The sequence below is a fragment of the Macrobrachium nipponense genome, chromosome 27 (assembly GCF_015104395.2).
Source record: "Macrobrachium nipponense isolate FS-2020 chromosome 27, ASM1510439v2, whole genome shotgun sequence".
In the NCBI taxonomy this organism is placed as follows: domain Eukaryota; kingdom Metazoa; phylum Arthropoda; class Malacostraca; order Decapoda; family Palaemonidae; genus Macrobrachium; species Macrobrachium nipponense.
In genome coordinates this window covers 72,138,672-72,156,005 of record NC_087216.1, presented here as the reverse complement: position 1 = coordinate 72,156,005, position 17,334 = coordinate 72,138,672, and the positions used below count along the sequence as shown (strand labels likewise).

Below are 17,334 nucleotides of genomic sequence, written 5' to 3'. Positions count from 1 at the left end.
ACAAAAAGAAAAGAATACTAGAACAAACCCCACCTAAGGGAAAAAAAATAAATATTGAAAATTACAATCAATCCAAAGAAACTCCAACTACACCAGAACAACATTTTAATAAAGATATTATACTAATCTCATCACAAGTGGAAATACAGTTACCCTCAATCTCAATCAAACAGCCAACATCTGGGCAGTAAAGAAACAATTACTCATTACAATTCCTGTCAAATAATACTAATGAAAATCATACCATTAAACCAAACCAAAATATAACTATCACCCCCCAACCATCCACAAGACCCAAATATTCCATTAACAACAACAAAACAAATAAACCCTCAAACCAACAGTCCTTATCACTACAGAAAAGGACCAATAGAATTACAAAACCAGAAATTTCTAAAGCTAGATCAAATACTTCTGAACCAATAATTAACATTACCAAACATGCTTCGTCTTGTGGTTGTAATGAATGCTTTGTAAGCACATATAACCAACTAACTACCAAGACAGAGGACACAGTACGAAATTGTATAGACAATTTTACTCAATTAAGGAAATGCCCATTAACACACCAACATGAGAACGAATTATGTTCTGAATCCTTAAAATACAAAAAGGAAATTATAAAATAAAAAATAGACTTATTAATATTCAATTATGAAAAACAAACAACTGCAGAATCTAATAACCAACATACAAATACAACGATTAAAAAAACACACATAAATTCAAATGCATATAAACTACGAGGCAAAGTAAAATCAGCAATAAATTTACAGAATTTAACACCTATTCCTCCCAATAATGGAATATAAAATCATTCAATGGAATATAAATAGTCTCTTAACCCGACTACGTCTGGTTGAATTACAAAGAATCATACAAGACCGCAACCCAATGTGCATATGTCTACAACATATAGGAAGTAACCGTACAAATATCCAACACTATAAAATTGCCTGTTATTCACCAACTGACGATGGAAAATTAGGCACAGCCATATACGTTCATAATGGCATAACATATGAACCTTTTGACATATCATCTATGCCATACCAAATAACATCAATTAAACTGTATATGCCTGACAAAAGTAAAATCACTATTTGTAATTTATATAACCAACCAAATTTCAATGCAAATTTTAGTGATTTTTCTGAACTTATTAGCAAAAGTATACAGGACCCCTACTTATAGTAGGAGATTTTAATGCACATAATCTATTATGGGATACTAATAACCCCACTGACACATTCGGAATCAACATAGAAAAAACTATAATGAAACACAACCTGTGTTGTCTCAATGAAAGTGAAGTTCCAACACATTTTTCAAATACACACCTAACCATTTCCTCAATTGACATTTCATTATGTTCAAATGATATAGCCGAGAAATTTGAATGGAACGTCCTAGACGATTCATACACAAGTGACCATTTCCCAATCATTCTGAACTACTTAAGTAATGTCAAAATTTTGCCACTTACAAGATATAATATCCAAAAAGCTAACTGGGATAAATATTTCCTATACACTTGAAACATATCACCATTCCCACGTAATGAAGATCACAATACTACATGTGAATCCTTCTCAAACTTCATAATAAATGCTGCAGATAGAAGTATTCCAAAAACCAAATCACATTCCACAAAATCCCCTGTCCCATGGTGGAACCCAACCTTAACAACCTTAAGTAAAATAAAACATATATTGGGTCGCAATCTAACAGACTCAAAACACGCCTTAAATCACTCAACAAAATGCCCTATAATATAAACATATTAAACAAAATAGTTATAACAAGCATAGCAATTAACCACGTTAAATCACTATATAACAAAACATCCACAAGAGATATCTGGCAAAAGATAAGGAAAATCAATGGAAAACATATAAGACCTCCAAGAAGTGCAATACATTTAAATGGAAAAATATACCATGATACTTATGAAATATCAAATATGATTGGAAAGCATTTTGAAAACATCAGTGCTTACTTCAGCCTAGATATACATTTTAAAAATATCAGAAAACAAAAAGAAAATATAATACTCAATTTTGAAACTCTTGAAGACCTGGAATATAATTATATTTTCAACATAGATGAACTAGATAATGCTATCAACTCATGTCATCCCTCCGCACCAGGATATAAAATACGTATCATTTGAAATGATAGAAAAATTAGCTCCTATAGCTAAATCATATTTATTAAAATTTTATAATACTATTTGGCTAAAACATGTCTTTCCTGATAAATGGAAACATGCCATAATAATTCCAATAAATAAACCAGGAAAGGATGCAAGTAATCCATCCAATTATAGACCGATATCCCTAACAAGTTGCTTATGCAAAATCTTAGAAAAAATGGTTAATGCACGATCAACGTATGTAATAACCAAAGAATCAATTTTAACACCAACACAATCTTAACGTGTGTAATAACCAAAGAATCAATTTTAACATGACCACAATCTTAACATATGTAATAACCAAAGAATCAATTTTAACACCAACACAATCTGGTTCAATAGCTGGCAGATCAACCCTAGATCCCTTAACACATTTAGAAGATCACATCAAAAAAGGCTTTGAACGAAAAAAATTAACAGTAGCTATATTTTTTTATATAAAAAAAACATACGATACAACATGGAAACATAACATCATGCAAAAACTCCACTCCAAGGGACTAAGAGGCCACTTACCAATATTTATTAAGAACTTTGTAACAAACAGAACTTTTCAAGTAAGAGTAAAAAATTCCTACTCGGTAACCTATAAACTGGAAGAAGGAATCCCTCAAGGTAGTGTCTTGAACTGTACATTGTTTGCTTTAGCAATCAATGACATTACTATAAATTTACCAAGTGGTGTAAAAAACAGTTTATATGTTGATGACCTTGTTATTTACTATACGAGTAGTAACTTGAGACATGCTCAGAGAGTTCTTAGCACTGCCATTTCACATATATGTAGTTGGACAAATTCAGTTGGATTTAAATTTTCAACAGATAAAACAAAAGCGGTCATATTCTACAAAGACAAAAGATGGCTGAAGAACCAAACAATCAAACTTCACCTTTATAGCACTGAAATACAATTGTGTACAAAAATCAAATATCTAGGAGTGACATTTGATCAACATTTAAATTGGAAAGAGCACATCAAATACATTAAAGCCAAGGGCATCAAAGCCCTTGCCATAGTGAAAAAATTATCACACACTAATTGGGGAGCAAAGCGAGACATTTTATTAATGATATATAAGGCAACAGTCTTATCCATAATAGATTACTGCTGTCCAATATATTCATCCGCCTCAGAATCTGCATTAAAATCTCTCAATGCAGTGCACCATGAAGCCGTGCGATTGTGCACAGGAGCATTCCGATCGTCCCCAACAAGCTCGCTTCTGATAGAGGCAGGTGTGTTACCCTTGAAACATCACCGTAATTTGAGAACAATACGAAGAGGCCTTTCACTGCAAGCGGGATTGTCTCCTGCAGCTGACTGCTTTCAAAACTGTAATCCAGTAACAGAACTTAATAGCACTAGCTCTTTCCCAAAAAGAGCTAAATACATAATGAACTTGCATAACATCAATCCAATTTTTCACCCACCAATGGAATTACCACCACCGTGGATTTTAAAACTAATAAAGATATGTACCTCTCTGTCTTACCTACTCAAAAAGCAAATGACAAGTACAGAAATGTACCGCCAACATGCTTTGGAGCACATTCAAAGAAAGGGAAACAAATTTATGGTATATACACACAGCTCCAAAAATAATGTTGGAGTAGGAGCATCTGCATATTCGAAAAATATGGTAATCAAAAGAAGCCTACCTTTAATATCCAGTTTTTACTGCTGAAATCACAGCCATACAGATGGCTCTTGATATGATATCCGAGGCAAAAGCAAGTATCTCTGTTATTTTCAGTGACTCACGCAGCGCTATAGATGCTATAAGACAGTATAAATCAGTAAACCAAATAGTGCAGGAAATAAAAATAAAAATTCATCAACTCCTCCAATCAGGATTATCAATAGAAATATGTTGGATCCCAGCACATGTGGGAATAAAAGGAAATGAAAATGCAGACTCAGCTGCCAAATTAGCTTGCACTATCCCACCAACAATTACACATGCCCCAGTGTCAGACTGGATAACATCAGTTAAACCATTGATTTACCAGGATTGGAAAAGAGAATGGGCCTCAGTGCCAACAACAAATACGCTTAAAAACATAAAAAATGAAATTTTCATTATTAAAATGAAGTTTTATTGTATACTTACCGAACAATTATACAGCCGTGATTTCCACGAGCGGCAGGAGACTAAATTCAAATTTAGCGCGTAGGCGTCGCCAACACTGGTGGTGATGACGTCATCTCCCTCCACTCGCGGGAGAACCAGGTACAACTGCCCAGGTGAATCCAATTCTTTCTGCCCGTCCGTCCACCTAAGGGGAGGAGGGTGGGTATAATCATAATTGTTCGGTATATTTAATAATGAAAATTTCATTTTTATTGTAGTGTCTTACCGAACAATTATACAGCTGATTACACATTTATGGGAAGGTGGGATTCAGTGGACCACTAGTATTCCTAAATGGTTACATTCATTACAATACCAGTAAACACTCGAGGTGTCTGTTGTACATTACCTTGTAAGAGAGCTACAGCAGACTGTTACTGCCTCTGGTCGGTGCTCTTCTTACTATTGTAGAGGAATTGGAATTTGACCAAAGTTAGCCTCTACAGGAGTGGAATCCTTCCGTAGTTCAAGCGAGTCAAGGCTGACTGACGGAGGATAGTAACAACAAAGATTGCCCTTGCCCTGGGCTAAGACCAGAAATTCAATCATACAAAACATTTGTCACCAACACCAGATTTAAAAACATATATACCCAACCATTATAAAATCTGACCTAACAGACTGGTGAGTATCCCAGGTACTCAGTACCCCCAGCTTCCCTTGAACTCGACAACCTATTTCAAGGTGAAAAGTTAGCATAGAGGCCGACGACCCCTGTGCCGTTTCTCCCAACACCATGCCAGAAACAAAACCGCCACACCGGACCTAACGTTCTACAATTCTCGAAAACCGTTTCTATCTCTTTGAGATAATGACTCGCAAAAAACCGAATTCGATCTCCAGAACGTGCTCTGAAGAATCGAAGCTAAAGATAAATTCTTTCTAAATGCTAAAGAAGTTTGCCACTGCTCTACCCTCGTGAGCTTAACTCTCAGAACGGAAAGATTGTCATTCTCGAACTGCGAGTGAGCTTCCCTGATAAGCTCTCTAATAAAGAACGATATAGCATTCTTAGAAAGAGGACGAGAGGGATTTTGAACCGAGGTCCAGAGCTTAGAAGATTGTCCTCTAACATCCTTAGTGGCAAGAAGATACTGCTTAATTGCCCTGACTGGACATAAGAGCCTTTCTTCCTCCTCATGTCCAACCAAATCAGATAAGTTCCTAAACCACAAAACTCCTCGGCCAGGATTAGACGGATTCTCGTTTTTGGCTAGAAAGGTCAAAGATACCGAAAACACAGCATTGCCTTGAGAGAAACTGACTCTTTTGTCTATAGCGTGCAATTCGCTGACACGCTTAGCAGAAGCTAGTGCAATAAGAAAAAGTGTCTTTTCTTTAGTCAAGTTCCTGAGTGAAGCCGACTTCAAAGGCTCAAACGGTGGCCCCATGAGGAACTTAAGCACCACATCTAAGTTTCCAAGCCACTGTATCCTGAGAACTTAGTGGTTTCGAAAGACCTAATGAAGGTCCGACAGATCTGTATTGGAGGAAATATCCAAACCCCGATGTTGAAAAACCGAAGAAAGCATGGCTCTATATCCTCTGATCGTAGAAGGAGCCAGTTTCTTAGAGTCCCTAAAGAAATAGAAGGAAGAAAATCCGCTATTTCCGTTAAAGAGGTCGCAGAAGTAGAGACTTTTAGCACCTCTACACCACTCTCTGAAGATTCTCCACTTCCCTTGATAGAGTTTGTTAGAAGACTCTCTCCTACAACGAGCGATAGCTTCTGCAGCTCTTCTTGAAAACCCTTTCGCTCTGACAAGATTCCAGACAGTCTGAACCCTGTCAGAGCTAGAGCGGACAGGTTTGGTGGAACCTCTTGAAGTGAGGTTGTTTGAGAAGCCACTTCTCTGGAGGAAAGAAGTCTGGGGAAGTCTACTAACAAACTGGAGAAGGTCCGGGAACCACTCTTTCCTGGGCAAAAGGGAGCGATTAACGTTAGTGTTACATTGCTGTGCGCAATGAACTTGTTCAGCACCTCTCTTATTAGACCGAATGGACGCGGAATGCATAAGCTTCCAGGACCCGACCAATCCAACAGCATTGCGTCACCGACCAAGCTAGATATCTGGAACTGGAGAACAAAAGAGAGGAAGACGGTTGTTCCTTGATGTCGCGAACAGGGTCTATGGAACAGTCGTCCCCAAAGGCACCAAGTTTCTGACAAATCTTGTTGTCCAAAGTCCACTCCAGAGGTAACACTTGCTGTTGACGGCTTAGCTCGTCCGCCAGGACGTTCATCTTTCCCGGAACAAATCTCGGGACTAGCTGAACATTCGCTTCGTTTGTCCACAGGAGGAGATCCTTGGCTACTTCGTACAGAGAGAAAGACTGAGTCCCCCTGTTTCCGCACGTACGAGAGAGCATGGAGTTGTCGGAATGCACTGCCCTACTGACCTTCTACTAAGCTCCGAAACTGTCTGAGCCCCAGGAAAATTGCTAAAAGTTCCTTTACATTTATGTGGACTTCTTCTCCTTCTCCGACCAAGCTCCTGAAGCCCGTTTATTTCCAGCAGGGCTCCCCAACCTGTGTCTGATGCGTTCGGAAAAGAACTGTAGGTTCGGGAGGATGGGTCGTAAATCTAACCTTCTTCCAACCTTGCCCGAAGAGAGCACCACCCCTTAGGTCCTCTTTTATTTGATCTGTGACAGGAAAGGTAATCGAGTCTGGTTGCATCTTCCTGCACCAAGAGGCTCTCAGAAAAAATAAAAAACTGCAGAGGTCTCATGTGCAGTCTTCCAACGTCACAAATTTCTCCACTGACGTCAAATTTGCCCAGGAGCCTCATCCACTGATTGGCAGAACTTACCTTTTTGTCCAAGAACTCCTGAACTGTCTCCAGACAGCCTTGGACCCTCTTCGGGGACAGAAAAGCCCGAAAAACTTGAGCATTCAGAGTCATCCCCAAATAAACGGATGCTCTGAGATGGAACCAACTGGGACTTCTGTTTGTTGACCAGAATTCCTAACTTTCTGGCAAGATCCAGAGTTGTTTCCAAGGTCCTTCATGCACCGACTCTCTGATTCCGACCGGAGAAGCCAATCGTCCAGATAGAGGGAGATTCTTACTCCCTAATATGTGCAGCCAGCTTCCTATCGGGGATAGAACCCATGGTGAGAAAACTTGAGGGAGCGGTCGCCAGTCCGAAGCAAAGCGCCCGAAACTGAAACACCTTGCCTTCGAACATGAACCTCAAGTACTTCCGAGATTCGCGATGTATCGGAATGTGAAAATAAGCGTCTTGCATGTCCAGAGAAACCATCCAATCCCCCTGTCTGATGGACTCCAGAACCGACCGAGTGGTCTCCATATGAAATTTTGTTTTCTGGACATGCAAGTTCAGGGCGCTCACATCCAAAACCGGCCTCCAGCCCCCTGATGACTTGGGAACTACAAAAAGGCGATTGTAAAAGCCTGGAGGAAAATCCCCTTCTATCTGTTCTATAGCTTCTTTGAGAACAAGCGCTTCCACTTCCGCAGCTAGCGCCAGAAATTTGTCTGAGCCCGGAGAGTATGGCTGGAATGGAATTGGCACAGGTGAGAGCGAGGGAGGTGAAACGAGAGAATACGGTAGCCGAACTTGTGTACTTGCACTACCCAGGCTTCTGCTCCTCTGTTTTTTCCCATTCCTCCCAAACAGAGCCAGCCTGGCTCCCACTGGTGCATGAAGAACCAAGTTTCATTTGGAAGGTTTGTTAACCTTGGCCGAGGTCTTTGACTGAGGTCACAAATTAGACTTCGGCAGAAAGAACCGCTTGGGTTTTCTCCCTCGAAAGGCACTTGGGCCAGAGGGGAAACCGAAGGAACAGTCTCCAAAGGAGCTTTAGGTCTCTTAGTAGACTGTGCCAGTAAATCCGAAGTAGATTTCTTATCTAGCGCCGACGAAATCGACAACACTACATCGTCTGGAACGAGGTTATCTTTCACATAAGGAGCAAACGAGAGCAGACTTCTGTTGGGAAGTAACCCTTTTAGAAGCAAAGGAGCACCAAAGTTGCCTTTTCTTAAGAGTACCAAAGGCGATGAGCGAAGCTAACTTATCACATCCATCCCTAATGGATTTGTCCGCACAGGACAGAACACCAATCCAATCCTCCGCTAAATCCTGTGAAAGAGAAGGACAGTCTTCGATCTTGGCCGATAAAGCGCCAATAGTCCAATCAAGGAAGCTAAAGACTTCCCAAACCAAAAGTTTAAATTGTTCTTTAAACAAAAGTGGATGGTCCAACTCAGGATCAAAGTAAAAACAAAACTTTCGCTGCGGCGAAAGCAGAATCTTCTAGTAGGATATAGTCGTAATTAAACTATGAGAAGTCTCCCTGGGAGGAGGCAGAAACTCCCAGAGAAGGAGCTTCTTCCCCAGTTACATAAAACCTATACCTCTTATGAAGCAACTTAGAGGGAGGGTAAGCAACAGCGCCTTCCCTAAGTCCTCTTTTCATAGACATCCATTTCTCCGTCTCTTTCAACGAATGTCTAACCGCTTTAGATAGAACAAGTTTTGGGAGGAGAGGGTCTGAAGTTTTCCTCCTCATCAAAAAAGTCGAAGTTGGGGAGCGCGGAGCCGCTTTCTCAAAATAATCTGGATAAGATACTAGAAGAAATCTAAGGAGACGTGAATAACACGAAAGGTGATGTGAATCCTCCTCCTCTACTCTTCTCATCCCGATACCGCCGAAGAAGTAGACGGGACTACAACCGCATCTGAAGGCTTCGAACCACCCTGTTGGACTCATTCATCCAGTTGGTTAACATCTCTAACTGCTTGCGCAAAGGCGCCAGAGACAAATAAAAAACAGTTAACGGAGGCTTGGAAGAGCCTAAATGTTCAGCAGGAGGCGGAAAAACTACTTGCGCCTCGCTCGGAGCCGCCGAAATTCGAGGCGAAACAGGCGCATCAGGCGTAACACACGAGAAAGCGCCTAAAGAAACACCCCTTAGAACTGCTAGCTACAGCGCTAAAACCACAATCTCTACTAGTAGAAGGAGCCGAAAAAGGAACAGATTGAGGCGACGAACGAGCCGCTAACGGCCGAAGGCGCAACCCTATCTCAGGCTCCTTATACCACTTGACTGGAGGAGGCAAGAATCAGCGCCTGAACACCTCTTTTAAGGGACGCGAAACGGGCGAATCTCGCCAAGAGCGCCGCGCGACCGGAGATGAATCGCTTGAATCATTCGAAAGGCGTCTACCCGCAACACCTTTCCAACGCTTAACCGAGCCCTGTTGAGGCGCCTGTCTGTGGGCAAATCCCGATCAACTCCCTTGGACTTCTGGTATGTCTTCTCCCCAGTGCGGGGGAGCTGGACAGTGACCCTTGTCTAGGAGACGTGCCAGGACAGACAGACGCACCCTAACTAACTAACTCTTACCTGAAAGACCGCTTTCTCCAAAAACGTCTTAACCGAATTACCAAGTTGCATAACCGTATTCGCTAGTACCGAAAATTTCTGATCGAACCTCGATTCCAGACTGGCAATGGTGTCGGAAGAAACTACACTGGAAGCCGGAGAAGTGGGATTAGTAGGAGGAATAGGAGGTGTAGTTAAAGGAGACATAACAATTTGAGGAGAAACAGAAGGAACAGATGCATCGCAAGGAAGAAAAAGCAGAGCTAGCTTACTTTCCCCTAAGCGCTGCTTTCCTAATTCTGTCTTTAGCTAATTTCTCCGAGTATGAACTAAAAAACTTCCATTGAGAATCAGTCCAACCATCTACACCTCGGTTTACATGTTCGATCTGCTGAACAAACCTGTCCCCTACACTTAACACATTTAGTGTGAGAATCATACTCTAACTTGGATAATCTAGTTTTACATCCTGAGATGCAAAACCTAACTCCCGACGGACTAGAATCCGACATGGCAACGCCTAAATAATATGCAAAATAACAACAACGCCAAAAAAGAGTACTTCACCAATTCCGAAGATCAATGCAAAGTCATCCAATCGCACCGACCACCGATGTTCACCGGACGCCGGCAGGAAAAGAACTGAATTCACCTGGGCAGTTGTACCTGGTTCTCCCGCGAGTGGAGGGAGATGACGTCATCACCACCAGTGTTGGCGACGCCTACACGCTAAATTTGAATTTAGTCTCCTGCCGCTCGTGGAAATCACGGCTGTATAATTGTTCGGTAAGACACTACAATAAAACTGAAGTGTATGCGTGGAGGACATCCTCACAGGAGGAAAGATCAAGAGAGGTGATCCTAACAAGGCTCCGTATAGGACACACAAAATTCTTGCATGGTCACTTAATGTCAACACCACATGTTGACCCAATAAAGTGTAACAGATGTCAAATACCCCTGACAGTACAGCATCTACTTATTGAGTGCCCAAATTGGACCCAGCAAAGGTCAATTCATCTACGGAATTCAAAAATGAAAAGTATTCTTGCTGAAAGCAAAAATTTTATAATAAATAACATAATAAATTTTTTAAATAAGACAGGTTTCTCAAATAAAGTCTAATTTTTTTTTTCTCTCTTTCTCCCTTCTTCTCCTTCTTCTCAGGATTAATCCCTGAGAACCAGCCCAAGAAGAGTCTACTTGAGACTCAGAGGTCTGGAAAAACGAAGCCCTGTTAATAATAATAAGCACTAGGGTGATCTACATAATGCTGCAATATGGTCTCTTTTTCAAATTTTGAAATAAATGTAGCACACACATTTAAACTCTGATACCCAAAATGTATCACAAAGGCAAATGGGGAAGAGAAGTGGAGTTGAGCACCCTGTTGTGATAAATGAATTAATCTTAAAGATGTAGAATAATTTCTGTTACCTTACAGACACACTGGACCATGTAGCAGGAGTTGGAGAGCAGTAAAGAATGGACTAGCTATAGCATGGATGAAATGGAGAGATAGGTAAAGAGCTATAAATACATATGTCCAATTAGCAGAGAGAGCAAATACTTACGACTGGCATACAAGGCCTGTACTACACTGAGCAGCTGAAACACAAGCACTGACAAGGAAAATTGATTTTGAAAATGTGGACCATAAAACGTCAAGATTGGGGACGATAAAGTGAGAAGACTATCAATACTGAGAAACTAGTGGAGATACAAGACTGAAAAGAGTGGATTCCACATCTAACCACATAATACAAAAACACAACCTACATACAAAATTGTGATGACGATATTATGAATAATGATAATAATAGTCTCTTTGGTAGGCTTGTTCCCTAGGAATAGAGTTCTTCTGAATATATAATAATAATAACAATAATAATAATAATATTAATAACATAATAATAATAATATAATAATAATAATAATAATAATAATAATAATATTATCCACTTCAAAATACATCTCACAAGCACAAGTAGGAAGAGCATAGGATTTTGCAAAGACCCTTTGCGTCCTTCTTCTACTAGAGTATGTATGCATCTTCCCTCCCCACCTAAGTTACTTCAAGTTATGATGAAGCCCCTAAATAACACTTGGAATCTTTACTCACCTGTGTAGACCCTAAGCAATACTTGAGAGCTTGCGTTGGCTCAAAGACTAGGATCAGACCATGGCTAGTACCTATACAAATCACATTACCAACAGCCATGGTAGTTGGCAATCCAGCGCCAACACGATCCTGTAAATGAGAAGTTTTTAAGTTGAGAACATGTGGTACAAAATAAATATGAATAGAATGGCATTTTAGTAGTAAAAGATAATACAGTACAGACTCCATCTAACTTACGAACATTCAGAGATATAAACAAACGAGTTTGCAAATTAAAACTGTGTTCAGAGATCTCCTCTTTGCCACCTGTAAGCTCAAATTTCGTTCTGTGCACCTATTCTATAAAATATAGTACTGTATATACAGTGAATTATGTTGTAGAATGAAAAAATGCACCGTACTGTATTGACATGTCATACTAGACTTAAATAAGCATGAAGAGTAAAGTACGTAATAAACTTACAAACAATTTAAATTCAACATAAAGATAGCCATATGGATAACTCATTTTCAAGTAGGGTGGTGTCTGTATAGTATACCATGTTAGCATGTCTGTTCAACAGTTACCAAGGAACACACATTACTGAGATGCTTACAGTCTCATATCCACTAATAATCAGTTCTACTGCACTGAAAAAGTTTCTGGAATTATTTCTGTTGCATTTTGGATTTTGAGAAATCCAAATAATTTTTCTGATACAACTTCTACTTTCTATATACCAGCACTACATGAACAAGTAATTAAGCTGAAAAACTATTGTAACATTTGTCTAATAAACTTTGACTCTTGAATGGCAAAACAGTTAACATAACATGAGAATGTATTTAAAAAATAATGAGAAGACAGGGAGATGTAATGCCTGATCAAAAATACTGCAAAATCTAGGGAGCTTTTACCCACAGCTACAGGAAGGCATTTAAACATTACTTACTATACTTTGTAAGTCACATCAAGTCACAACCATCACTGAGAACTTTTAAGAGAAGGCCAATGGTAGGGGCATTCTCATGCCCTGATCTCATATAATCTCAAGGAAAAACAAGAAGAAAGTAGATGACAACGTGAAAGTACTAACTCCAAAGTAAGTAATAGATGCACCTCTTAAGAAAACGATAAGATCTAAAAAATTGAACCAAGCCGCACCAGGACTGCTCATAACTGCAGAATACATATGAGAAGTGATGGCCTGGTGGATGTTACATAAAGCCACCTGAGAGAAGAAGTTCTCTTCATAAACTTGATGGAAGTTGCTGAAACAAAACCTGAAGAAAAAATTTGAAGCCAATTACAGAAATGTTTTGAAATTGGAATCTGAAATTTAAGCCCAAGGACAAGCGCTGAGACGTATGCCTATGCTGAGGTCACTCAGCACTGAGCATTGAAACAGAAACTGATAGTAAAGGAGGCTTTAAAGGTGTAACAGGAGGAAAACCTCGCAGTTGCACTATGAACTATGTAATTGTTGGGGGAGGGTGGAAAGTTAAGATGGAAGAAAGATATGAACAGAGTTGCATTAAAAGGAATGAAAGGGGCTGAAAGGATGCTGCAATAAACCTCAAGTAATGCCTACAGATGACTACACAAGATGCACTGAAAGCACTAGTACCACCCTACAGGGCAATTAGTGAATTAATTAATGCAATACAATAGAATGTAAATAGGGTTCTTACATAGGCTGACACCAGTTGAGCTGCAACCCCCTTCAGTATCACGTGACGTAAAATGGATCCATGGGTTTTGCTCTGGGGTTCCTTTCTGGTTCTGCTTCCCGAACTGTGCTTGTCCGACGAGTTACGGCTTTTGGAATCGGAACTTCCGCGGGAGTGGAGAGAAAGCGTATCTCCCCCATCCTGTGAGAACGATGCCTGGGAAGAGAAAAGTCATAAGAAGTTATGCATGGGAAGCACTAAGAAGAGAGAGCACCTAGCACTGGTATCAAAAGATCTGGTTGCTAATATTTAAGCCAGTAAAGTGGCAAAATAACTGTAAAACACAATATCACGCACTAAATACTTTCGTAAATTGGCCCAAATGAGATGTTCGTGAGAAAGCGCACTACTGACTGCAACAAACTTGGGGCAAATGCCACCTGGCTGCTTGTCAGTAAGCAGCGTCCTCAAGATGATGTCTTGGTCTAATGCATCCTCAGCGAGTGCTATTTATTTTGAGCATGATCTGTTTCATTTTGTACATGCTTTGTGTCTGCTATAAATAATTAATTAACTTTTATGACCATTGTAAGGTACTAGTTTCTCTCTCCCCTCTGCAATGTATCCTTATAGGAAATGTATGGTCATTTCACTATTGTTTCCATAGTCTCAACAATCTAATAGTGCCTAACAGCTTGTCAATAAATTCTTTCAGTCATAGCACATCCTCCCAATCCATAAAAGTTCCCCTTAATGTGAGACATAATAACTATATATAAGATTAAATAAATTTTGAATAATCTTTTCATAGGTTTCAAATATTTGTCTTCTTGGATTTCACATTTCTTGAACAAGTAGTAAAGAGCAATAAAAAGAGAAAACAGACCAAAAGGAAGAAGTGTCTATACCTTCAGCTGAGAAGGTTGCGGGGCATTGGTATCTTCATCAGATATGGATCCAGGGTCATTTTCATTCAGGATGCTTTCTAATGTTGGTAGCTCATCAACTGGAGGCAACTGGAACTCTTCATCATCAAGCTGGAAGAATTGAAAAGTAAATAGAGTCCGCACCAAATAAAGCCACTATTAAAAGTAAATATGTTATTGTTAGTATACAATAAGGTTTTGTACATACTTACCTGGCAGATATATACTTAGCTATACGTCTCTGACGTCACGCACATAATTCAAACTCGCGGCACACGCGACAGGTAGGTCAGGTGATCTACCTTACCCGCCGCTGGGTGGCGGATGTAAGAACCAATCTCCCTTTCCAGCCAGAATTTTTCCTTCCACCGGTCCTCCTGAGGGGAGGCTGGGCGGGGCCATCAATCGTATATATCTGCCAGGTAAGTATGTACAAAACCTTATTGTATACTAACAATAACATTTTTTGTACATGAACTTTCTGTCAGATATATACTTAGCTGATTGACACCCTTGGTGGAGGGAAAGAGACAGCAATATAATATGGAAAAAAGGGAAAACAACACTAGTTGTAGGATGTAAAATACAACCTTGGTTTCTTACCTGTTTAGGCAGAAGACTTCGTAGTTACTGTCTATGAGTCTGCGTTGCCTTAAGAGCTTCAGCGAGGGCGTGGACCTACAGCTGACAGACTCTTTGGGTCTATCAAAGGGATTTGGTTATCCGCTTACTGATAGAATCCGAGCAGGATCTGTCAACGGGGATTCGCCCACTTATATGACAGAACCTAACCCACTATCATTGCAAGGAGCTCAAACATAAACCGATCACCTAACCAATCTAATCATTGTTAGACTACGAAATGAAAAACATGCCTACCCGCATGTTCTTTCACACAACCAAAAACTTACAACCTAACAAGGGGAAAAATATATACTACTAAGGATATGTCTCAGCTCCCTGCCCCAGCACCGAATCCGCCGATACGTACGGGCCTAACCCAAGCACTTTTTCATACGTTAATTTTGACGTCTCTCAGATAGTGGTTTGCAAAGACTGAGTTGCAACGCCAGAATGTTGCCTTCATAATATTACTCAGGGATATGTTTTTGTTAAAAGTCAATGACGTGGCAATAGCTCTAACCTCATGACTTTGACCTTAAGACTTTGAATTGACTTTCCTCACATATCGCATGCGCTTCTTTCACCAGGCTTCTGATAAAGAAAGAAAGCGCATTCTTCGAAAGAGTCCTCCTTGGATCTCTTACAGAGCGCAACCAAAGGTTGACATCATTGCCCTTAAGTTTTTTTCTTTCTCTGTAGATAGAATTTCAAACTTCTTACTGGGCAAAGCGACCTCTCTGCTTCCTCGCCTACTAATGCAGACAATCCTTGTACTTCAAGCTCCTAGGCCAAGGATTTGAGGGGTTCTCGTTCTTGGCTAAGAACGAAGGAAGGAACGAACAGATAGCTGCATCTCCTCTGAATCCCACATTTCCTTCTAGTGCATGGAGTTCACTAACCCTCTTTGCGGAAGCCAATGCCATGAGGAAAATTGTCTTCTTCGTGAGGTCTCTAAACGATGCAGACTGAGGCGGTTCGAACTTATTGGACCTCAGGTAACGTAGCACTACATCCAGATTCCAACTCGGAACCCCTGGAGAACCTTCTTGGATGTTTCAAACGATCTTATTAGATCATGAAGGTCCTTATCTTCTGAAATGTTTAAGTTTCTGTGCCTAACACTGCAGATAGCATGCTACGATAGCCTTTAATGGTTGATACCGCCAATCCACTTTCTTCCCTAAGGAAAAGTAAGAAGTCTGCTATTTGGGTCACCAGAGGTACTGGAAGAGGAAAAGTGATGTTCCTACACCATCGCCGAAAGACGTCCCACTTCGATTGGTAGACTCTAAGGGTAGAGGGCCTTCTTGCTGCTGCGATAGCCGTTGCAACTCTTGCAGAAAAGCCTCTCGTTCTGACCAAACTTTTGACAGTCTGAAGCCAGTCAGATCTAAGCAGGGAGGTTTTTGTGATACCTCTCGAAGTGGGTTGTCTGAGCAGATCGATCCTCTGTGGTAATGTTCTCGGAAGATCTACTAACCATTCCAGTACCTCTGTGAACCATACTTGTGCGCGGGCCAGAACGGGGCTACCAGCGTCATCCTTGCTGCCTCCGATTCTGCAAATTTCTTTAGAGTCTCTCCCAGTATCTTGAATGGAGGAAAAGCATACATGTCTAGACCCTTCCAATCTAGTAGAAACGCGTCTATCGACACTGCCCTCGGGTCCGATATCGGAGAGCAGTAGTTGGCTATCCTCGCATTCTTGGCTGTGGCGAAGAGGTCTATATGAGGCTTGCCCCAAAGCTTCCACAGGTCCTGGCAAAACATCTTCGTGAAGAGTCCACTCTGCAGGCAGGACTTGATCTTTCCTGCTTAGGAGGTCTGCTCTGACGTTCTTTTCTCCCTGTACGAACCTGGTAGGAGACAAATCTTCCTTTGCTCTGCCCAAGCAGAAGTTCTTTTTCTGTCTCGTACAGGAGAAAGAGTGAGTCCCCCCCTGCTTCCTGATGTAAGCCAGGGCCGTGGTGTTGTCCGATTGATCTGTACTGCTGAAGCTAGGACGTGGGGCTCGAAAGCTTTCAAAGCTAGCCAAACCGCCATCAGCTCCTTCTTGTTGATGTGCCAGGTCACCTGTTCCTTGTTCCAGGTGCCTGACACTTCTCTTGAGCCGAGCGTCGCTCCCCAACCTGTTTCCGAGGCGTCGGAATACACACTTGGTTGGGGTTCGGAATGTGAAGGGACATCCCTTCTGCAAACCTGAGAGGGTTGGCCCACCAAGAGAGGTCCTTCTTGATTTCCCTTGAGAATCTCGAAGGAGAACTCTAGGTTTTGTGAACGACACCGTCCAGTTTCGATGAAGAAAGAACTGGAGAGGTCTGAGGTGC

The 17,334-nt window shown here is 40.9% G+C and overlaps 1 protein-coding gene across 1 annotated transcript in view; it reads right to left on the bottom strand.

The window, feature by feature from the left end:
* Window positions 1–17,334, bottom strand: part of LOC135201077 (vacuolar protein sorting-associated protein 8 homolog) — a 131,007-nt gene that overhangs the window by 105,274 nt on the left and 8,399 nt on the right. The window contains exons 2-4 of the mRNA XM_064229963.1: window positions 14,367–14,495; window positions 13,480–13,674; window positions 11,809–11,937 (exon numbers count right to left, since the gene is read on the bottom strand). Of these exons, the coding sequence (XP_064086033.1) occupies window positions 11,809–11,937; window positions 13,480–13,674; window positions 14,367–14,495 (453 nt within the window). The remainder of the gene's footprint in view (window positions 1–11,808; window positions 11,938–13,479; window positions 13,675–14,366; window positions 14,496–17,334) is intronic.